Raw genomic sequence first — 24,701 nt, 5'->3', positions numbered from 1 at the left:
AAACAGAGGCAAGTTTACAGGATGGATCACGTGTAGAATTCTGTCAGGAGGAGAACGCATGCTCTGAGGGAAGGCCTTGTACAACTTCTGGAGCAGGGTAATAGTGTTGTCAGTAGGTATAATTCTTTCCTTTTAAGATGGCAGAAAATTACATAATGTTGGTCAGCTTTCCATCCAACATGATGAAAATATTTTTCATACTTGAAAGGCAAACTGATCTAGAAAGCATGCCTATTAAGAGGAATTACTTTAAGGGGCAGAATATCTGGTATTTAGATTTTTGAGAACAAAATGCTCTTATAAACATTGGATTATTTTATTGCTCTTTTACTATATAAATGTAAAAATGCAAAATTTTATACCTACAAATAGTATTTGATTGCCTGATGTAGTATTTGAAACAAAAATTTTAATGTTTTTAATGTTTAAGTGAACCTGGTTCACTTATTTCCCTCACAGCCATCATAAAATGATGATTTTATTATTTATATATGCTATGCTATGCTAAGTCTCTTCAGTCGTGTCCGACTCTGCGCGACCCCATAGACGGCAGCCCACCAGGCTCCCCCATCCCTGGGATTCTCCAGGCAAGAACACTGGAGTGGGTTGCCATTTCCTTCTCCAATGCATGAAAGTGAAAAGTGAGTGAAGTCGCTCAGTCGTGCCTGACTCTTAGCGACCCCGTGGACTGCAGCCTACCAGGCTCCTCCGTCCATGGGATTTTCCAGGCAAGAGTACTGGAGTGGGGTGCCTTATATACGGGCAATCTCAAATTTTGGGAATACAATCTTGTCACTTTACCAGGTGATGCTAGTGGTAAAGAACCCATCTGCCGGTACAGGAGACGTAAGAGATGCAGGTTCGATCCCTGGATTGGAAAGATCCCCTGGAGGGGAGGGCATGGCAGTCCTCTCCAGTATTCTTGCCTGGAGAATCCCCATGGACTAAGGAACCTGGCGGGCTACAGTCCATAGGGTAGCAAAGAGTCAGATACCACTGAAGCAACTTAATACACATGTGGTGTGTATAAATTGATTTTAATTAATCATAGATTTAAAAATTCATGCATATTAAAATCATGATATGACTATGTACTTAAAAGCCACAATATCACATTACTTACTTGATAACCTTAATTACTTGTAGCATAGTTGTTAAGCAGTGGGAATGTCTCTCAGCAGCCAAAATAATATGACAGAGTATCCATGCATTTACAGAATACTTTTCCACCTCCTAGCAGTGAATTCTTTGGATTCATACATGTTGGTCTCTATTCCATGACACTGTTTCTGGAAAATAAAAAACTCTTAAGAAGCGAGAGTATTATTAAACTGAGGGGAGTTGTCTGAAAAGTAAATTGGTTTTTGTTCACCTGTTTAAAGTTGTATTTTTTAATCAGTAGATAATATCATCAGCACTGAATCCAACACTTACACAGGAGATATGAAAGTAAATACCTTATAATACATCTGCAGCTTGTTTTACCTGAAATGCAGTGACTACATACTGTCCAAACAATTTAAATTTGTTGTTCTGAAAAAAGTCTTCTTTAATTTTTAACATGTTTTATTAACCTTATTGAATTATTCAGAGTTTTCTCAGAATTTTTAAAATTTCACTTCTGCAAACTATAAGAGACTTTGTCTTCACCAGCTTCCCTCGTGGTTGCAAGTAGAGCAGCACACTTCTTTCTGATGGACAGATGTTCTCTTAAAACCTTTTCTCAGAAGTCTCTAACTCCTTGATCTGAATTGGCAAATTTCCAGTAGGAGAAGGCGATGGCACCCCACTCCAGTACTCTTGCCTGGAAAATCCCATGGACGGAGGAGCCTGGTGGGCTGCAGTCCGTGGGGTTGCAAAGAGTCGGACACGACTGAGCGACTTCACTTTCACTTTCCACTTTCATGCACTGGAGAAGGAAATGGCAACCCACTCCAGCGTTCTTGCCTGGAGAATCCCAGGGATGGGGGAGGCTGGTGGGCTGCTGTCCATGGGTCACACAGAGTCGGACACAACTGAAGCGACTTAGCAGTACTTTCAAAGTACGTTGATGTTTTTATCTCGCTTTTTCCTATGGATGTATATATTCATGGAGCGACAGAAGGAGGGGGAGAGTCTGAGTGTTGGTTCTCGGCCACTGAGAATACCTTTCAAATAAAAGACAAGATGCCTGCCCTTTTGGAACTTATGTTCTAGTAGGAGAAGTGCTAAGGCTGAAAAATAAATATGAGAGCGTATGTTAGTGTAAAGGAAGTGGAGGGACCAGTGGTCAGTTAGATAATAACAAGTGGCACCCCGCTTTAGATGAGGTGACCAGGGAGGCTTCTCTGAAACAGTGACTCAGCGTGGCCCTCAGAGCGTTGACTCTTACTCCTGTAGCTCTCTCTGGTAGCTCAGGAAGCTATTGTACTTAGCAACGTGTAAAGTATGTTTTGTTTGTGGCATGCTTTATGCTGTCTGTCATAATATTGTGGCTGAGAAGTTGAATGTTTAAAATCTAATGTTGAAATACTTCTGTGTAAAACTGACTTCTTTGCCAAATATGTTTAAAAGATAAACATTATAAAGGTGTTTCTTTTTTTTAGGAATGGTGGAAAGCAGCAGACATAATTGGAGTGGGCTGGATAAGCAAAGTGATATTCAGAATTTAAATGAAGAGAGAATCCTAGCTTTACAGCTTTGTGGGTGGATAAAGAAAGGGACGGATGTGGATGTGGGCCCATTTTTGAACTCCCTTGTACAAGAAGGCGAATGGGAGAGAGCAGCTGCTGTGGCATTGTTCAACCTGGATATTCGGCGCGCCATCCAGATCCTGAATGAAGGAGCATCTTCAGGAAAAGGTATAGGGTTATATACTAAGATACATGCCATTCACTGAATCTGTGAAAGAAAAAATGCTGATGATTTTTAAAACTCTAATCAATATTTTTGGTAAATTTTTTTGAAAGAGAAATTAGCACAGAACTGTATCTATAAAAGTAAATGTTAGCCCATCACTTTGATTACAAAGAAAATGTCTTAATTGTCTTTGTAATATTACAAAGAATACACAAATGTTATTTCAGTGTTTTTTCTTTAAAGATAATAAGTTGGCCAGAAAGTTCATAGATAGAAACAGCATAACCATACAATGTTCACATATATTTTGACCAACCCAGTAGTTCACATACATTTAAAGATATTTTCTCTTTGAGACTAGAACTACTTTAGTTTGCAAGCATTTTTATGGCAAACATTTAAGTGCATTTTAGTTTATACTTTACTCTTTGTTATGGTTTTTGGTTGACTTTTAGGAAACTGAATGACACTTTTAGTTAGACTAATATAGATTCTTATAAAAATCATACTTTGATCTGCAAAAGTGTTTCTGCTTGGGTCTGCTTATTTGAACATCATAGCCATTTAATATATTTTTTTAAAAGAAGAAACAAAAGTAAGTGTGATAAAATTTTCACTCTGACATTTTCTGAGAGAAAAGTCAGAGAAATGAATCTTAATCCAAGAATTCAGTTGTCTTTCTTATTGGGACTATTTCATTTCAATACACCAATTTTTAATACACCTTGCCAAATTGTGTATGAGTATTCATAATATTTGGTGGTCCATTTAAAAACTATTACAGTTCTGTTTTACCATAGGAAAAACACTTGAAATTAGCTATAATATGTTAATTTTGCATATAGTCTAAAAGTTGAAAAAGCTTATGTTTTGCCCAGATTGGCCTCTTTTCCTTCACTTTTACTCTGACATAAATCTGCCCTGTTGGAGAGTGCAGTAGAAGATATGTGGTAATGGAAGAAAGAATTGATATTTAAACCCATTTCTAATTATAATTTTACTATGACCTGAGAGCATGATAATTTTTGTCATCTGTACCTGGAAAATTTGGTGTTAAACACCTATCTTAACAGTAGAGGAAAAGTATCTTCAGTGATTTGAATAACCTTGTTGAGGACTGGAGAAAAAATTTCACTGAATCAAATAGTCCTTTCCATTTGGAGATGGATTGTTCTAACCAGAATTCAAAGAGGATACTCCTTTGTTGTGCTGATGGTAGTACAGGAAGCAGGCACAAGATAACTTGGGGAAAATGTTTCTAGAAATGAGGAGCAGGCTATTAAGAACATACAGTGGAAAATGTTGTTTTATTTGGAAAAGAAGTAAATGATTAGAATTAAGAAACATAATAAAGTTGCTATAATAAACATAGAAAACGCTTAAGAGTAAAAGTTAATAGTGAATTTAATTTTCTCTTTTGAAGCTAAACTTAGGTTAGATGGCTAGGCAGCCATAGGACTGACTGCCAGCCTAGCCGCTCATCAGCAGCCCATATGAACTACTGAGAACAATGTTTAAATTGGTAACAAATACTTTGTTGCGAGTATGTCTAAATACAATTCTGTGGTCATTCTGGTAGTTAATTTTGCCAGAGAAAAATTAAAAGTATAATACTATAATAAGAATGCTGAAATACTGACTTTTAGTACTTTGCTGATAAAACACACACATAAGCATGGGTATTATATATGCAGAAATAGGAAAACAAGATGATTTTGCAAATTGTAGTGCTGAGATACAATAATACCTACTGTCAACACTTTGAAACATCTCTACGTAAATGACCTTGTTGATGAAGTTGGCATTGTGTTGCTACTTTTTTGCATTTAGGTCCTTAAGCAGTAACATGCTGTATAGGAATCTGCCTGGAATGAGAATTCAAGAATTAAAAGATACGCTTGTCCTGCCCAAGGTTTGCAATATGGGTAGAAATTTTATAATAGCGGAAGATTTTCCTTGCGATTCTTGCCAGATTAACGAGCGTGTGTCAGAACCCTTATTCTAATGGCTTTATTTTCCCGAGGGCTAAAAGTCACCCTCTGATCTTTATTTGTTTTATGATTGAAGAACTCGAAGAAGGAACATTAAGCTTGTGATTACTTTGATCAGCTAGTTCTTTTTAATACACAGGTGATCTGAATCTTAATGTGGTAGCAATGGCTTTATCGGGTTATACGGATGAGAAGAACTCCCTTTGGAGGGAAATGTGCGGCACTTTACGATTACAGTTAAACAACCCATATCTGTGCATCATGTTTGCATTTCTGACAAGTGAAGCAGGATCTTACGACGGAGTATTGGTAAGCTAAGCTGATTTCTGTTTCGTGAGACTCTTCTTTTAAGATAGGAGTTTTTAATACAACTTTGTTAAAATTTGCAAATGTCACTTGCATAAAGTAACATTCTATTTTGATGCATTTATATTATTTAAAGCAAGGTATCTTAAAAATTTGGAGTTCGTTGATAGCAAACTGAACTTGATTTTTTTAGTGGTTTTAATAATAAAATTTAGAGACATAGAAGGATTAAGATTTTATACTTTAGCTGAGGAACTGAGCTCTGGCACTCTACAACTCCAGTTACATATATTTTATATTGAAATATAATCTTTTAAATGTGCATATACTGTTTTTTCTTTTTTTTTTTCTTTTTTTAGTTAAGTGAATCAGTGCACAATCACTGATGATCAGGATGTCCAAGTATCTTGTCTGAGTGTTTGTCCTTTGCAGACATGCAGACGTGTTCCAGTTTGGAAGATAAATGATCACATTACTTATAGTGGACTATTTTATTTTTATTTTTTCACTATTTGGTCTTTTCACTGCTATTTTTTCTTTCCTCTCTCTCCTGCTTTAACCCTTATGACCACATCACTAAATAGATGCTTTATCACAAAGTGGGAGAAGAAAGAAAGGAGTGAGTGGTGTTCATCAGTTTTATTATTGGGTTTTAAGCTTCACCTTGTCACCACAGCTTTATTGGCGTTTGTTGGGCTTCTTTCTAGCACTGAGAAGAGCTGCCAAATGTGAAACGTATTTCTATTTTTTTTTTTTTTTTGCCATTGTAGCACTTTTAAAAATACACATTGATAATTGATTTAAATGTCAAGTCATAAGAATTTCTAAAAACATGTATTTTATTGAGATATCTTAATGAATATGTTAATAAATGTTGTTGGTGTTCCGTTCGACAATTATTTAGTTTATGTATTTTGTTTACTTTTAGCAAATTACTATTGAACTTTTTTAACTACTTCATATAAATATCCAAGAGCACGTTGGGGTTTTTTTGCCTTGTTTTTACTATTTACTACTCTTTTTGTTAAATAGAAGACTTTAAACGTTGCATCTTGAGAAAATAAAATACTTTTAGGAAGTAGTAGAAGATAATGAAGACTAGAAAAAGAAGTGGATTGTTTAGAGTTTAAATTGATAGAGAAATATATTGTCTAATTATTAAACTTCTGTGTTTCCAATTAAGTGATTTATTAAAAATACCCTCTTTTCTTACACCTAAATAAGGGATATCATATCTTGAGTAGAAAGTTTATATTTCCAAACTGTGTCAAGAGTGTACCTAATTAAACTTTATATGTAAGTAATAATTATCATTGTTCTTTTTTTAAAAAATTATAAGTTACAGTAATCTCGTGAATGGTTTTGAATTGGGAAATCAGAAGACATAGGCCTGAGTCCTTGCTCTCAGTTACCTAAGCTAGTCAGTTAACTTTTCGAGGTTTTAGTTTTTTCATCTGTAAAATGGGACACATAATATTTATAACTCTCTCCAGATCAAAAATAGTAACACATGCAACATAGTTCAAGAGTTAAATCTAGTTTATACCAAATATTTGTCTGTCTAGTTTGTCTCCTCTTTAGGGCAGAACCATATTTTATAATTGAGAAAACACAACCAAGGTATCAACTGAAATGAACCTATGTTTAAAGGAGGAAAACCGTACTTCATGGACTGACTTCAATAGAAACAGGATCTTTTATCCACCCTTAAACTGTATTTTTACTTATCACAGAATTAATTGTACCTTCTACATTTATGGTAAACACTTTTCAAAATAGTATTTTACAATATTGATAAGTATACAAAAACTTAAGAATGTATTGTAACGCCTCTTATTTTGCTACAAGCCACCTACCTATATGACAGTATTTTACTATAGCCACAAAAGTGTGTCTGTTTACTTATTAGAGTATGTTTTAAAACTTTGAGTTGAGAAACATGTATTGATATTTCTAAATCCTGTGTTAGTATATTTACTGATAAGTCACAGATTTCCTAAACTTGGTGATTAACTTAGAAGCCAAGGAAAGGTTTCCTCAGTTTCTCCTGAATAAATTTCAATGATGAAAGGATTATTGGCATCTTAAATTTGATAAACTGTACACCATTGTTTTTGTTTTATGTTAAAGTTATATAAGACTGAACTAGTTTCAGTGTTTTTTAAGTAAATTGGTCAGTTTAGGAGGTACATCTTTACTTTGTATGAATAACCTTAGCACTGAGTTTTCTGAGCATTGCATTAAGAAAGGCATCTTAGGCAGTTCGTGGCTCTGCCAGTATACACACAGTAACTTATTAATACATTTGAAAATCAAGTTGTATATTAGGTACAAAATATCTAGTCTGCAAAAATTTAAAACTCACAACACCTGAAAGTAACTCCTTGCTTCTTCTCTTTTTTCAGTATGAAAACAAGGTTGCTGTACGTGACAGAGTGGCATTTGCTTGTAAATTCCTTAGTGATAGTCAGGTAACAACTAATTTAATTTGATATTTAAATTGATTACCACTTACTGTCAGTGGATTAAAAACTAATCTTTATGTGTAAATATGTGTCTATGAGGTTTATATAAAAATTCTTCTAAAAAGTGAGGTAATTTCTTTTAGATTGAGACATAAACATGTATCATACCTAAATGTATTTATTTAAGAATGCTTACTTAACAAGAATCTACTGTTTAGCACAGGAAACTATACTTAATGTCTTGTAATATCTGTAAGGGAAAATAATCTGAAAAAGAATGTTGTCTATATGTATATATATTTTATGTACAGCAAAGTGATTCATATATGTAGATATAAAACAGCAAAGTGATTCATGACTGAAACTAAAACCAGTATAAACCAACTATACTTCAATTAAAAAAAAGGAGTCTGAGTTAATAGTTTGTTTCTGCCATGATGAGTCAAAGTAGTTAGTAGGTAAAGCTGTTAAACTTTTTAGTTTAACATCTCTTAGTAATGCTACATTAAAGAATTTCTTCATTTCTAATACAATAAACAGTAGTATGTGAGGGTTTGGCAACCCACTCCAGTATTCTTGCCTGAAAAACCCGTGAACAGAGCAGCCTGGCGGGCCAAAGTCCATGTGGTTGCAGAGTCAGACAGGACTTAGCAGCTAATACTTTCAAATGAATATACTATGTAGATAGTGAGAGAGAAATGTACATAACTAGCTAGTAATACAGTGTGCTAAGTACAATAGTGAGACAGTGCTAGGGGAACATAAAGCAGTCTTGGCTAGAGTTTGGGGTAGGGTGAAGTCATGGGGTTGCAAAGAGTTCGACACAAGTAAGAGACTGAGCATGCATGCAGCACAAAGTCAGGGAAGACCTTATAAGAACTGTTTTTTGTTTGTTTGTTTGTTTAGGATAAGATAAAGGACTCATGAGCTTTATTGGATCAAAATCCCAAAAGAGATTTTCAAGGTTTTTTTTTTTGCTTTAATTTTATTGCAGTACAGTTGTTTTACAGTGTTGTGTTAACTTCTGCTGTGCAGCAAGGTGACTCAGTTATGCTTATATACATTCTTTTTCATATTCTTTCCCATTATAGTTTATCACAGGATATTGAATATAGTTTTCTGCGGTATACAATAGGACCTTCTTGTTTATCCATCCTACATATAAGAAATGTTTGTTGTTGATAATCTTGAAGTTCTCTTCCAGTTCAGATTCCATGACTGTTACATCCTTATAGCCATCAAGAATTTTGCATAATAATGACTATTGTTGCTCAGATGCTCAGTCATTTCCAACGCTTAGCAACCCCATGGACTGCAGCCCGCCAGGCTCCTCTGTCCATGGGGTTCTCCTGGCAAGAGTACTGGAGTGAGGTGCCATTTCCTCCTCCAGGGGATCTTCTTGACCCAGTGATCCAACCCGAGTCTTCTTTCTGTATTGGCAGGCAGATTCTTTACCAATAGTGCCACCGGGGAAGCTCAATAATAAGGACAGTTTTCTTTAAATTTAAAACAGTAAATTGTCTGTGGATCTTTTATAGAACAATTAACAGAACATAGTAAATACCTTTCCTTTTTAAAATAATATTTTAAATGATCATGGATGCTGTATTGTAATTATAATAGATGCACACTTAGAGATCACATATCTAGGTTTTTACAAGGGCTTTTGTTTTAAAATGTTTTCCATTAAGAGTAAAATTGTTCCAAATGTAGAATTTATGAAGCAGAAAATACCAATAGTGAAGTGGATTGCTTTAGAAAAATCACTTTGAGTTTTTCAGTTAAATAGGTACATCGAAAAGTTGACCAATGAAATGAAAGAGGCTGGAAATTTGGAGGGAATACTGCTTACAGGCCTCACTAAAGATGGAGTGGACTTAATGGAGAGTTATGTCGACAGAACTGGAGACGTCCAAACAGCAAGTTACTGCATGCTACAGGTTAGTGCGGTGTGGCGGCGGCAGTTTATTAAGGAGGAAAAAATGGCTTAGCTTTCTCTTTCCTTCCCTTACGGAGCGGATATGCTCGTTTGCTTACTTAGGATCTTTAGGAGACATTTAACTTTAATCACTTGATCTACAAAAGACTTCTGCCTTATTTTATTGTCCCTAAGCCCTGGCGTGCTGCAATTCATGGGGTCGCAGAGAGTCAGACACTGAGCGACTGAGCTGAACTGAACTGAACTGAAGCCTCCTGCATTGGGTTAGCCAGTTTTCCTTGCCCTTTGGGAAGTGTCGGTCTTAAGTTTATGCAGAGTTCAAATGAAGCAGAAAAACCTCTCTCTGATTTTTCTGATTGTTGACAGAACAACACTGTCTACAAAGAGATTGCCTTTCCCTGATCTGAATTGCAGTACCTCTTTCTTGAAGTACAGAAGGCAACTTACACTCAGCTCTCAGTTCTCATTATTCCCTTTTATTCTCTCATTTCCTCATTTACTAAATGAGCATGACTCGGAGTAACCATTCATCTGTTTTTCTCTCAGTTTTTACTGCCCACTGATTAAAAATGGATTCCTGGCGAAGATTCCCTATAACTTTGCTTTTGTTGGAAAACTGGTGACATTTTAGAGCATTTTCCTGAGATTTCCTTAGCTCTCCAGCAGATCTTACCCTTTCCTGGTGTTCTCTTTCCTGTTCTTATCCTTTTATGCAGTATAGTAGCATGCTGCATACTGAGTAAACAAAGTAAAATGCCTCCTCCCCCGACCCTACCTTCTTAGGAACAAATGTAAATAGTGGCCCACAAACCACAAAGTAAACTTACCATAAAGTGTCAGGCTACTGTCCTTCTATAGCATAAGGTACCGTTGTTTTGTTACCAGAATGAGTTTACATCTATTAAATCATGGTATAGATATATGGCTATGAAATACAAGTGGTTGGTAATCTCTTAACAAGGTTTATAAAATATATTTAAAATGCAGTGTATAATTGGATCTTGCTTTTAAAAAATCTAGTCTGATAATCAGCTGCCTTTTAATTGAGACGTTTCCTCCATTTATATTTATATGGTCAAGATTTAGTACCATCTTGCTGTTTGTTTTCTGTTTTGTTTTCGTGTTCCTTTCCTGCCTTCTTTTGGGCTGCTTGAGTATTTTAGTATTTTACTTTATTTCATATGTTGACTTTTTAGTTATATTCCTTTTCATTTTCTTCTTCTTTTAAGTAGTTGCTCCAGGTCTAACAATATGCATCCTTAACTCATCAGTCAACAATTTAACTCCTCATAGTTTACAATTTGGAGAAGGCAATGGTGCCCCACTCCAGTACTCTTGCCTGGAAAATCCCATGGATAGAGGAGCCTGGTAGGCTGCAGTCCGTGGGGTCGCTAAGAGTCGGGTCACTAAGAGTCGGACACGACTGAGTGACTTCACTTTCACTTTTCACTTTCCTGCATTGGAGAAGGAAATGGCAACCCACTCCAGTGTTCTTGCCTGGAGAATCCCAGGGACGGGGGGGCCTGGTGGGCTGCCGTCTATGGGGTCGCATAGAGTCGGACACGACTGAAGCGACTTGGCAGCAGCAGCAGTTTACATTTCACACATGGTACATCATGCTTCCTACTTCACCCTTTCTCCTCACACCTGACATTTTCTGCTTTTTGCTTCGTATTTCATGTTTCAAAAATGTTATCACAGTGTAATTCCATTTACAAATCTCCCTCCTTTTTCCTATTGTCGTATATTTTGTTTCTACATACATTATAAACTCCAACTTATAGTTTAGTATTTTTGCTCTTAATAGTTGGTTGTCTTTTATGTAAATTATATGAAGAATGAAAATACGGGCTTTTATATTTGTTTATTGGCCATGTTTTTTTTGCTGTCCTTACATTAGACTCAGATTTCATCTCTTGACATTTCCCTTTGGCCTTTTTCTTTAGCATTTCTTATAGTTCAGAGTTGCTGGTGACAGATTCTCATAGCTTAATTTTAATTGAAAATATCTGTTTTATTCATTTTCTTTCAACACTTTAAAGATGTGGTTTCACAGTCTTCTGGCCTCCATTTTTTCTGATGAGAAATCAGGTATTATTGTCTTTGTTTCTCCTGGGCTGCTTTCAGGATTTTCTTTTTGATTCTTAGCAGTTTAAACCTTGAGCCTAGTTGTGGTTCTCTCATCCTGCCTGTGATTCACTCAGGCGTTTGGATCTGCAAGTCAATGTTTTTCATCAGAGTTAGGAAGTTTTCAGGCATTATTTCTTTTAAGTATTTCTTTTTTTACCTCAGTCTTATTCTCTCCCCTTTCTTGGACTATTACTGCACATGTGTTAAACCTTTTTTGATTTTGTCCAGTGGGCATCTGAAGCTGTGTTCATTTTCCTTTCATTTGTCCCGCTTCATCAAACTGGATAAATTCTATTGATGTGTTAATCAGCTATTCTTTCACCTTCTATCTGATGTTAGTTTTTCCAGGGAATACTTAATTTCACTTATTGTACTTTTTAGTTCTAGAGTCTCAATTTTTTTTTGTTGTTTACATTTTTCAGCTCAGTTCCCTGTCCGTTTATAATTAAAACCCTATTTCTTCTAAGTCTGAATACATGTCTAATAGTTGCATTGAGGTCTTTGCTTACTCTAACATAAGGGCTGTTTAAGGTTTAGTTCTATTAACTTTCTTTTTCCTTTACTTTGAACCATGATTTACCTGTTTCTAATATGTCTAGTGTTTTTTTATTGTTCAGTACTGGACATTGCTTGCAGTCCATTATAGAAATCTGGTTTCTTTCCTGCTGAAGTACATTGGTTAATGCTTTTGGAAGTTTGGTTACTTAGTGATCACTTTGGTCTTAAATTTTACTACTGTGGGAAGCCCATAATATTTCCCAAGTCCTTCTGATTTGATCAGACCTAACCTCTGAACTGTTTTCTCTGCACACATTTTCAGAATTTGATTTTAACTTTTATTGAAATGGTTCTAGAGAAGACTTACTAAATATGAATTGACCAGATTCTTTCTTAGTTTATCCTTAGTCCCACAGAAGGGAAGAGTGGGATAGGAAAATTTCTGATTTTTCTGTGAGTCTTCTTTTTAAATCAGGGATTTAGTTCTGGTTGCTGCTGCTAAGTCGCTTCAGTCGTGTCTGACTCTGTGAGACCCCATATAACGGCAGCCCACCAGGCTCCCCCGTCCCTGGGATTCTCCAGGCAAGAATACTGGAGTGGCTTGCCATTTCCTTCTCCAATGCATGAAAGTGAAAAGTCAAAGTGAAGTTGCTCACTCATGTCCGACTCTCAGCAACCTCATGGACTGCAGCCCACCAGGCTCCTCCGACCATGGGATTTTCCAGGCAAGAGTACTGGAGTGGGGTGCCATTGCCTTCTCTGTTAGTTCTGGCTGGTTGGTCATAATTAGGAGTATAGTAGATGTTTACTTTTTTAAAAAGTGAAATTGTCAGCTATTTTTCATGTGTTCTTTTAGCTAAATTTAACTCTGGTAATTGAAATTAATACTTAATTACTAGGTGAGAGATGTGCTTCTTCTGTCTTGATGAGTTGTCTAAAGGTAGATTGTCTTTATTAGCTGTTACAGGTTTCTTTTTTCCATAAGATGAATGCGAACTGCTCTCTGACATTTCATTTTCTCTGTGGCCCCAAAACTGGAAAACCTTGGCTTCAGATTAATGCCCATTGGATCATTGAGGATAGAGGCTTTTTCTGCTTTGTTCATGTGAAGATAAGGATGGTATCCTGAACAGAGCTAAAAGCAATATATGAAAACTCAAAGCAAGCGTAGGTGAAATGTGGAATGTCACAGCTGCCAGAGAAAATACAGCTTTCAGAAAAGTCTGGCAGGAAATTGAAGTTGTTAATGAGAAGGAATCTAAAGTAAATTTAAGGGAAAGAAAGTATTCCTTTTCACCATGGCTTAGGGGTCAAAGAACTAAGCATTTTTTGTTCAGTTTTGGGTTCTTTCTTGCCTTTTTTTTTTTTTTTTTACTTTTAAGGAAATAAATACATGTTTTAGTTGAAGGCCAGGCAGAGAATAAGCAGTTTTAATTTTCAGATAGATAGGTATACTAAAATGGCATCTGAATTCACAGTGCAGTGCTAGATTGGAAGCACCAAGCTCAGTATTATTTTAAATGTGATTGAGCAGTTTTGGTGTGTATTTGGAATGAGTAAATATATTTTGTCAACCTAGAAGTTTTAATTGTTGGGAGAAAAAAATATTTGCATCATTTTTTGATTTTACTGCATTCAACCAGGGAGGTGAATTGATTGCTCTTAGGTCTTTAAACTTAAGTAAGAGAGAATTACACTTCCCTGGCCGGGCATAATAGTACACAGTGCATATGTATGTCATTGGTAGAAGCCAGTTTAAATTAATGGAGCTTCCATCAACTGTTTTATCTGTATCCTCATTAGGAGCCGGCTTTTGGCAAAAAGGTGGCCTGTTTCTTCGCTTGTGACTCACACTCACATGTTGCCTAGAATCTTCAGGCTTAGCCAGGAAAATTTTAAAAACTGAAATAATTCATGTTTTCTTTTTAGGGTTCTCCTTTAGATGTTCTTAAAGATGAAAGAGTTCAGTACTGGATTGAGAATTATAGAAATTTGTTAGATGCCTGGAGGTTTTGGCACAAACGAGCTGAATTTGATATTCACAGGAGTAAGTTGGATCCCAGTTCTAAGCCTTTAGCACAGGTAAGTGTACTGTTTTGGAGAGAGTCAAATTGTAACATGTACCTAATAGCCCAGCCAAAAAAAAGAAGTGTTTACAGCATGTTATATAGGGAAAATTGAGGATTCAATTTAATAAATTGCTATTAATAAACTCGTTCTTTGCTCATGTTGACTTCCCACTGATGTCTTAGACTATACTTTGTCTTTAGTTTTCGTGTTTTTTTGGTCCTACACTTTCTCACAGTCCTCTCAGTGTCTTGCACTTTAATCTAACACAGAACAAACCACAGCAGACCTAGAGGATCTTAGGCAAACCTAACTCAGTCCTAAGAGTGTCTGAGTGAGGCTTTCTAGTCTATTCCAAGACCTTTCAAATTTTAACTACTGTATGTTCTTACACTTTGCACTTGGGTATTGTGGTTTTCTGCACTATTATATGTAATAAGGCAGGATTTGTTTAATGGTACATACATACATATCTATATGTCTAATTACACATAGAAATTTATTTTTTCAAGCAGTAGTTTAAAAAACATGAAATAAGCACTATTTAAAATAAACAAGAATTTACTGTATAGCACACTGTCTTGTTATAATCTAAAAGACTCTTGAAAAGACTCTAAAACTGAATTAACTTTGCTGTGCACTTAAAATTATACAGTATTGTAGAACAACTGTACTTTGACTTAAACAAAGCAGCATGAGATCAATTATTACATAAAGCACTTGACATGAGATCACTGTATCTGATTCCAAGCATTAAATCTCATTAACAGTCAGGTATATCCTCGATGTGAGCACTGGATGGTGCTATTTTCCTGTTTTAGAAAATTGACAAATTTCTGTTTGTATTAAAACAACCTGAATATTAGTAAAATAGTGTTACATGATATTTGTTACTACTCTGTATCATAAGTGTTTGAGAGTCTAGGAGTTTAATATAAAGGTAAAGTGAATAGTTTATATTGCTATTATTTCTAAGTTTTAGCTGTTTACTGTTATAGGCTCCCTAACTCCTTTTTATCTTAGGAAATGAGTATTTTCTTTACAAGAAAATTTTGTTCAGAATATTGTATCTTTGAAATTTGTATCAAAAGTCATATTAGGATATTTTGTAATGTCCCAGCGTGAACTCTTATTTAGTCTTTGTTATTCCTAAAATTTGGAATCTAATGCTTTTGAGTTTTTCTGTACCTATCAGTGATGTTAGGAAGAATATAACTAAACAAAGTAACAAGAAGAAGTATTCAAATAAAGTAACTGCTAAGTAGAAGTCTTAGAACTAACCAGCTTAGCAGATAACTTACAGTATACAATACAATTTTGAAAATTATTGAAAAATACTTTGTTAGGATCAAACTTTAGTTATTTTAAATTTTATTCATGAAGTTTGCATTTTATTTATTTCTCCTTTCATTTGTTTTCTAGGTGTTTGTGAGTTGCAATTTTTGTGGAAAGTCTATCTCCTACAGCTGTTCCACTGTTCCCCATCAGGGCCGAGGTTTCAGTCAGTATGGTGTCAGTGGCTCACCAACGAAATCTAAAGTCACAAGTTGCCCTGGCTGTCGAAAACCCCTTCCTCGCTGTGCACTTTGCCTCATTAATATGGGAACACCTGTTTCTAGTTGTCCTGGTATGACATAATTCTATATAATAATTTAGTATACTTTTTTGAGCTGAAATTGTTTCTACGTAATTGATTTAATAATGTTGTAAATAAAAGACATACCACCTTGGTTTTATATTATTTCTAAGAGCAAGCCACTTTGCTGGCTTGGCAGTTTTTGTGTTCTATAATTTATAAAATCTATACATTAAAAGTATAATCTCTATCCACAGTATCTCTAATCTTACATGCTTACCAGTTTAAAGTTTGTAAGAAGAGCTTAAATATTAAATAATCATACACTGTTTTCTTACCACTTTTTCTAAGACGAGCTCCCTCAGATTTTATGTTTAAAAGTCCTGTGGCCTCATCTAGTAACAGACATCTTGTGCACATCAAGAACTTTTGATCATCTCAGACCACTTTGACATTTTCTCTTACTTCATCTTCAAAATCTGCCTGTGAAAATATATAGGGAAAGTATTAACCTAGCGGTTAGAGTCCTGTCCTTCTAAGTTTTGGTGTTGTTTCTGCTATGTCTGTCAGCTGTCTTGTAAATATATGTACTTTTTTAATGGTTAAAAATATTAGAATTATTGTATACTGCTTAACGTAAACATATAGAGAAAATTTTTGAGAACAGATATATAATCGAATATAAATCGAATATAAATATACCTAGTGGCTGGAGATATTTCAGCTATTTATATAAGTTGAAAATCATACTAAAGCAAAAATTTTAATTAGAAATACTTGAATATCTGGCATAATGGTAAATGAATAAGGAATGAAGAACTGCATCTGATACCAGAATGCCTGTTTTAGTTCTGGCTCTGTGATGTTTAGTCTGTGAGATTGAAAGTCACTTTGACCCACTTACATACGGAGTGTTGGACTGGGAGATCCTCCTAGTTGTGAAATTTTATAATTCTCTTCTGTAGCTTATTCTTCTAAGTAGACTGTTTTATTGTTACCTTAACATCTGAAAGAGATTTGCTAGTATCATTAAGTTACTATTTTTCAAAATAGATCCTTTTTTTAAAACATGAATTTCTTTTATCTGTTTTACTTATTTTTAGCAGTGTTGCTGCTCATGGGCTTTCTCTGGATGCAGTAAGCAGATGCTACTCCAGTTGCGGTGCTGGGCTTCTCACTGTGGTGAGAGCACAGGCCCCAGGACGTGCGGCTTAGCAGTTGTGGCGCACGGACTTAGTGGCCCTGTGGCACGTGGAATCTTAGCTCCTGGAGCCAGGGATTGAACTCATGTCCCTTGCGTTGGCAGGTCAATTCTTAACCACTGGGCCCCCTGCCCCCCCCCCTTTTTTTTTTAACAAATGTAGTATGTAATGTTTTAAATGCACATTAGTCTTGACTTGTTTTAATCAAGGACTTTCACTTTTTACACTGCATATTGATCAATTTTTTTATGGCCTTGAAAGAAAGCGTTAGTCCCTCAGTTGTGTTCAGCTCTTTATGATTGCATGGACTGTAGCCCACCAGGTTCCTCTGTCCATAGAATTCTCCAGGCAAGAGTACTGGAGTGAGCTGCCATCCTTCTCCATCTTCCCGACCCAGGGATTGAACCCAAGTCTCTCCCATTACAGACCATTTCTTTACCATCTGAGCCACCAGGGAAGGCATTGCTACTAATAAATAGATACTAACAATTTGAAATAAAAATCTACTACAATGAAAGAACAAGGAAGCAAAATATGGTGTCTAGTAAGTTCTATGTGAACTTAAATACTTAGAAATAATTGAACTTAATATGTCTTTTGGACCGTAAGTCTCAGCAAACTGTACTGGCTAGAGTGCTATTGCTTTTTGCTAGATACTAGCTTTTCAGATTTTTCTATTTTTGAAATAGGTAAGAAAAGATAAAAACAGTTTTCTAGAATTTGAAGAAAATTAAACCATAAAGCATTTTAAGCTCCGTTATAGAGGCTATTGGAAAAGGCAATGGCACCCCACTCCAGTACTCTTGCCTGGAAAATCCCATGGACAGAGGAGCCTGGTGGGCTGCAGTCCATGGGGTCGCCAAGAGTCGGACACGACTGAGCGAATTCACTTTCACTTTTCACTTTCATGCATTGGAGAAGGAAATGGCAACCCACTCCAGTGTTCTTGCCTGGAGAATCCCAGGGACGGGGGAGCCTGGTGGGCTGCTGTCTATGGGGTCGCACAGTCGGACACAACTGAAGTGACTTAGCAGCAGCAGCATAGAGGCTATTAATTTAATGAAAATTCAACACCCAGGTTTATCAAGTCTTAAAACTTTCTCATATTTGCTTCAGTTTCTTTTTTAATTTGCTGTAGAAATAATTTCTTTATATAAATTTGAATATTTGTTTAATGCACTAAGTTAAGTTAACGCTGATTGGTAGGATGACTCAAAGATCCTCGTGGAGCTTATGGTGTATAAATGTATAAATGAGCATGGATAGCTAACATAAAATAAATTATATGTTCTAGAAAATAAATACTAGTTCAGAATCTTCGGGGCTTCTCAGCTGGTGCCGGTGGTAAAGAATCCACCTGCCAGTGCAGGAGATGTAAGAGATGCAGATTCAAACCCTGAGTCAGGAAGATCCCCTGGGATAGGAAGTGGTAATCCATTCCAGTATTCTTGCCTGGAGAATTCCATGGACAGGAGGAACCTGGCAGGCTACAGTCCATGGGCTTGTAAAAAGCTGGACACGACTGAGCAACTGAGCATGCCTGTCCACAGGTCCTTTTATCTGTCATTCCCAAATCTCTGTAAGATTTGAAAAGCCAAAGTTTAGGTTTGTTTGGTTTTTTTTTTTTTTTTTTTTTTTAATTTTCAAAATCTCATTTGGCAAAAGAAAAAAATCTGTTCAGAATTGACATGAGGTTATTAAAGTTTTTATTTCTCTTTGTGAACATTCGTATATTTCGTCGCAGAAATACTGATGTGTTTAATTACAGGATGCTGCCTCAGGGTTTTCTGGGGGGTGTAATTTAATATTTGCTCATTATTTTTCTAACATCCCTAAATATTTCAAATTCTGAAATACACTTGGCTCTCTAAGGTGAATAAGGGGTATTTTTTATGTTTTCTAAAGAAAATATTAGGAATTTTGAAAGAAGATAACATTGGTTCTATCTGAAAAACTCTCCCCCTCCCCCCTAAAAAATAAAGGTGCCATTTAAGCTAGTCCTCTAAAGTTTGATAGATTTAAATATGTGAAGATTTTGGAGAAGCCTGCCCAGGTTGTAGACAGAGTACAAAGTATGTACTGGAGTAAAGAGATTGGTAAAGATGGTAATTACCGCGAGTCTGTGGAGACCACTGAGTAGATGAGTGTGACAGGGTCTGGGAAACAGTATAGGGAAGTCAGGGGAGCCTGGCTCTGATCTTTAAAGGCAGATTGGACTGAGTTAATTACGGAGTAGTAAGCGTTTTCTTAAGCAGAAGACTCTTGAATTCTGAAGTAAAATAAAATAGGACCTAATAGAAATCAAATACTGGCTCATGGCAGTGTAAAGATTCAGGTGTCCACACCTCCTTGTAGCTCTGTCTGCAGTTAGAGATGGCATCCATCCATCATGCTTTGTGATGCAACTGCCCAGAGTTTCCATAAGTTTATTTAACTGAGGGTTGCAAAGTTTTACACGGAGTTGTGCTTTCAAAGTTGGACTTCTTTTGAAGTGTCTCATTGAATTTATAAGTATACATATTTAGTTATGCTTACAAATTATGAACTGATATTTAGCATTAAAAATTATAAACATTATCTATTTAACAGTGTTTTAGTGCCTGTTTTTTCTAAGTACTAGAAATGTTACAGTAAACAAAACAGACAAAAATCCCTGCCCTTATAGAGCTTAACTTTTCGGTGTGATACATTTGTAAAAGTTAGATTATATATTAGTTTATTCTTCTTCTTACTATCATCATTATTGTTATTGTTATTCTAGTTAGTGCCTAAGTGAAACTCTGGTTTCCCCTTACCTATTCTGTGGCACTTACCTTCATGATTTAATATAAATCTTTTAAATTTAAAAGCTGTTTGAGGGACTTTCCTGGCAATTGAGTGGTTAAGACTCTGCTTCCACTGCAAGGGGTGCAGGCTCCATCCCTGGTGGGGATGTAAGATCGTGCATGCTGTTTGGCATGACCAAATAAATACAATTTAAAAATAATTATTTTTAAAAATTGAAAAAATAAAAGCTGTTTGATCTTTAAAAGCCTTCTCGCAGGGCAGTGAGGTAGTGCTGTTATTTTAAGCTTTATCTATTTAAGACTTAATCTGTCCTGGATTCAGTCTGTTTTCTCTATGGATTAGAAGTTACAAAAACAAAGAGGAAATCACCAGTGAGAACTATACACAAAAGTATAAAATGCTTTATCCTTAAAGGTCTATATTTTCTTTCTCCCCTCTTCTCCTTCCTTTCATTATTAATCGTTTTTGTTAAGCTTTTAGGAAGAATTTCAGTGTGTATATATCTTAAATCCTTGAACCACCATTATATCCTTTCATTTTCATACCATTACAAAAAGAAATAAGTGTATTAAAAAATTGTTTGCAAGACTGTCCTAGCAGTAGTATGATCAGCAATGACCCAGGTGAACTTCTGAATATAGCATTATGTCTTAATAGGTACACAGTTGCTTATTTAAGCTTAATATTTTTACTTTTCTATCCTTTTCTCTATATATGGTCATAAAATATTTTGATTTGCTGTTTTAGAACGAAATGAAACATATTAAGGTGGCCAAAATTAAGGGAATGAGGATTTTTCAAGCATTGCAAGTTACATAAATGTGTGTGTGTGAATGTAAATGAATAAATAACATTTTTCTTCCATTTCTTGTGGACTCTAGTACAGATGTATACAAATGTACTCATCACGTACTGTGATAAATCAGTCGTCAGTGAGTCTCCCACCCTGCTTAAGATAATACTGTCTGTACCAGTGCCTTGGGTCATTTCTGCCTGCCTCTTCACACCTCTATGGGCTCCTCTTCAAAGGTCACTACTGTCCTAAATCATCTATTAATTTCGTCTCTTGCTTGTCTGTGTAGTTTTATCACACATTTACTTTTGTCTGTGTTTTAAACTCTATAAATGAATCAAATGGCATATATCCTTTGACTTGCCGTTTTTATTCGAGTTTTCTTGTTTTTTAGTTTCAGCTGTGCTGATGAATGTAGTTGTGATTTATTCATTTTTATTACTACTTACCATTTATGACTGTAACACAAATTCTTCCATTGGACATTTGTTTCTTTCCAGATTTTTACTATTATGAACATTCTTGCATATTTCTCCTTTCACTATGCACAGAAGTTTCTTTAGTTCATTTTCATGGAAGCCAAGGGATTCCCTCGTGACTCAGTGTAAGGAATCTGCCTGCAAATCAGGAGACGTGGGTTCAGTTCCTGGACTGGGAAGATCCCCTGGAGAAGGAAATGGCAACTCATCCCAGTATTCTTGCCTAGAGAATATATGGGTAGAGGAGCCTGGCAGACTACAGTCCATGGAGTCTTAAGAGTTGGACACGACACAGTGACTAAATCACCAGAGAGTCGCTGAGTCATATTGTTTGCTAATGTTTTATTTAGGATTTTATGTCTGTTCAGGAGGGAGATTGGCCTATAATCTTCTTTTTTATGTTACCTTTGTCTGGTTTTGTTAGCAAAGTTATACCTGCCTTATGAAAGGCATTGGGGAATTTCCACTCTTTTCCTATACTTTGGAAAGGTGTGTGTGCGTGCTAAGTCACTCCAGTTGTGTCTGACTCTGTGCGGCCCTGTGGACTGTACCCTGCCGGTTTCCTCTGTCCATGGGATTCTCCAGGCCCTGAAGTGGGTTACCATTTCGTCTTCCAGGGGATCTTCCCAACCCAGGGATCAAACCCATGTCTCTCATGTCTCCTGCACTGGCAGGTGGGTTCTTTACCACTAGTGCCAGTTGGGAAGCCCTGAAGTTTGTGTAGATGAAAATTACCTGTTCCTTCAATGTTTGGTAGAACTCACCTGTAAACCAAACTTGGTGTTTTCTTTATGAGAAGATTTTTAAACTACTGATTATTTCTCTAAAATTGTTAATTCGGATTACTTCTTTTTTTTTTTTTTTTTGCTCACTCCTGGAGTTTATTGTCCACTTGGTGCAAGGCACAGGGTCATGGGGTGTGAGGAAGGAGCGTTTGTGTGGCTCGGATAGCAGAGAGTGGGATTCTCTCAACTTCCTTTTTGGTGTTTTGCTGTTTTGATATTAAAAAGTGAACTGCTTCCCTTGACTGTAGCCTGCTTGGTCTTGGGGAGAGGAGGGGAAGGGAGGGTACAGGGCAGGGGGAGGAAGAGGGCTCTGATGAGCCTAGCGCCTTGAAAGGAAGCCTGGCAGCTGGTGGTGGTCACTCAGGACGGGGGCCTGCAGTTGGTTTTGCCAGGCTGGCCGCTGGGCTGCTGCTTCCCCACAGCTTCCCAAGCCAGGTCACATGTGATCGTGCTGGTGGAGGCCTGGGCAGACTCCCGAGTGCTCTGGGGACTCTAGCACTGTGACCATGAATGGGAGAGTGGACTTCCCGAAGAAGAAGCTAGCCCACCAGTGTCCCGGGTCTGCTTTGGGGAGACCCGGGTGGTGGGGGATGACTTCCCCAGGGTACTCAGCACTTCCGCAGGAGCTGTTACTGGAAGTGGAGCCCAGGCGGTGCCGGTAGTAGTCGTGGGTGGCCACGAGCGAGCCGCTGGAGGGGATGGCTGCCATGCTCTTGCTTGCAGGCTAGTAGAAACCTCAGCGGCGACCCCTCCAGGGCCTCGGCGTGAGATCACGGACGGTGGGCACGGGGGCGCTAGGCCACAGACCCCATCTGCATGAGAAAAAGCAGGAGGCCACTCCACAAACTAGACGCGAGGGCCCGGATTACTTCTTAGTAGGTTTGATAATGTCTGTTTTTCCACTTATTATTGACTATTAAAAATACAAGAAATTCTGGTTATTATTTTTCAATCTAAACTACATTCTAACATTAAAACTGCTATTTCAATATGATGTGTGATTTGTATTTTGACATAAATTCAGATTTACCTTTTAAGAAATTTTGAATCAAGTATTATGCTATAGTTAATGAAGATCATTGTTTTTAACCCATAGGAGGATCCAAATCAGATGAAAAAGTAGACTTGAGCAAGGACAAAAAATTAGCTCAGTTTAACAACTGGTTTACATGGTGTCACAATTGCAGGCACGGTGGACATGCCGGACACATGCTTAGTTGGTTCAGGTAATCGGTACATTCCTTCTTTAGTAGGCTTGGGGTTACAGGAGGTAAAGCAGAGGGCCTTTTAAACACTTCAGGTTCATACAGCCAGAGGATGGATGGATTTGTTTTTTACTGTCACTTAAGTTAACACAGATGGCGCAGACATTTGTATCACTAGTTTGTATAATCTTAAACTATAAAATTAAATTTAAGAAACTTTAATAAATGTACGAGTTAAATGTATGAAAAGCATTATTTAACTTTATTTGGGGAGAGGATATATTTACAGTTTTTTACAACTGACTGAATATCCCATCATATATAATGTCTAGTATGTATGTGAGTTAAATGATAGAATACTTGTCAAACTCCTGTAATAGTTATCTTTTATATAAGCTTGTTATGTAGAAAATAAACATTTCATACAAAGGAGACTCAAGATTATATTTAACACTTACTTTGAGGGCTTCCCTTATAGCTCAGTTGGTAAAGAATCCGCCTGCAATGCAGGAGATCCAGGTTCAATTCGTGGGTCGGGAAGACCCCCTGGAGAAGGGATAGGCTGCCCACTCCAGTATTCTTGGGCTTCCCTTGTGGCTCAGCTGGTAAAGAATCCGACTGCAATGTGGGAGACCTGGGTTTAGATCCCTGGGTTAGGACTATCCCCTGAAGAAGGGAAAGGCTGCCCAGTCCAGTATTCTGGCCTGGAGAATTCCATGGACTGTATGGGGGTCCAAAGTCCGTGGGGGTCACAAAGAGTCGGACACACCTGAGCGACCTTCATTCTCACTTTGAGTGGTATTGGTGGCCCTGTCCGCTTCGTTGCTATAACGTTTGCACCCAGTTTGTCACATGGGCTTAAATCTAAACTCTGAGCACAGACTGTTATGGTCATAACTGTAAATGGGATATATTTAGAAAGTAAAGCTGTTCATTTTTCAGTAACTTTTCCCCCATGTTCAGCTTGGTGCTTATTTCTAGTTTAATGCTTTTGGTCTTCAGGTTTTAATTCCTGTATCTTTCCAAATGCCATTTTGAAAAATTGCATTATAGATATGAATAGGCTATAAGATAAATGTGTGTACGTATGTGTAGTTTAGATTTTTAACTGTGACTTGACTTGTGTTTCAGGGATCATGCCGAGTGTCCCGTGTCTGCATGCACGTGTAAATGTATGCAGTTGGACACAACAGGGAATCTGGTTCCCGCAGAGACTGTCCAGCCATAAAATGCTGTCACCTAAAGAGGAACCTTCAAGTGCAGAGCTTCCTAATAGATGTCCTTCGTAGCTCAGAAACATACCTCAGAACAAGTCACTCATGACTTTCCTGTAATGGGAAAATAAATCATTCTATCAAATCAGCAATTTGATGTTTGAGTGATTTTGATGTACTTCACAGAGACAAATGCTGCTGAAATGAACATCAGGGTGTGAGCATGAATTCTGTTCAGTAGGTTGAAGATGTTCATTTTAGAAAGAACTTCCTCGGGTTTTGTTGAAATTATGAATGTTCTACAAGCAGTTTCTGGAATCACTAAGAATAGACCTTGAACCCATACCTGTTATGTTGAAATTGGATATCTTTCAGTAAAATCTGCACACTTTTGAAATAGAATAATATGAATAATTTAGTGGTTCA

General features: G+C 36.8%; 1 protein-coding gene and 1 pseudogene across 29 annotated transcripts in view; one reads left to right on the top strand and one right to left on the bottom strand.

Moving 5' to 3' along the window:
* Positions 1 to 24,427, top strand: part of MIOS (meiosis regulator for oocyte development) — a 286,003-nt gene extending 261,576 nt beyond the window's left edge. For 24 of the 28 annotated variants that reach the window (XM_086397702.1, XM_086397701.1, XM_086397707.1 and 21 more), the window contains 8 exons: positions 2,586 to 2,840; positions 4,969 to 5,138; positions 7,541 to 7,606; positions 9,382 to 9,540; positions 14,097 to 14,249; positions 15,657 to 15,861; positions 22,953 to 23,082; positions 24,193 to 24,427. In XM_086397702.1, coding sequence (XP_086253828.1) covers positions 2,586 to 2,840; positions 4,969 to 5,138; positions 7,541 to 7,606; positions 9,382 to 9,540; positions 14,097 to 14,249; positions 15,657 to 15,861; positions 22,953 to 23,082; positions 24,193 to 24,289 — 1,235 coding nt within the window. In that variant the 3' untranslated portion in view covers positions 24,290 to 24,427. Of the gene's footprint in view, positions 1 to 2,585; positions 2,841 to 4,968; positions 5,139 to 7,540; positions 7,607 to 9,381; positions 9,541 to 14,096; positions 14,250 to 15,656; positions 15,862 to 16,913; positions 18,736 to 22,952; positions 23,083 to 24,192 lie in introns of those variants that run through there. The other 4 variants (XM_086397697.1, XM_086397713.1, XM_086397691.1 and 1 more) reach the window with 2 other exon arrangements.
* On the bottom strand, positions 21,920 to 24,212 carry LOC147374618 (pancreatic progenitor cell differentiation and proliferation factor pseudogene; annotated as a pseudogene). Its single transcript, XR_015162978.1, has one exon. The product of XR_015162978.1 is annotated as a pancreatic progenitor cell differentiation and proliferation factor pseudogene (transcript).
* Positions 24,428 to 24,701: the final 274 nt, after the last annotated feature.

This window comes from Bos grunniens, chromosome 4, assembly GCF_055505025.1.
Source record: "Bos grunniens cultivar Pamir isolate PY7600 chromosome 4, Bosgru_T2T1.0, whole genome shotgun sequence".
Lineage (NCBI taxonomy): Eukaryota > Metazoa > Chordata > Mammalia > Artiodactyla > Bovidae > Bos > Bos grunniens.
The sequence above is the reverse complement of the archived record's forward strand: the minus strand, read 5'-3'. Positions and strand labels throughout refer to the sequence as shown.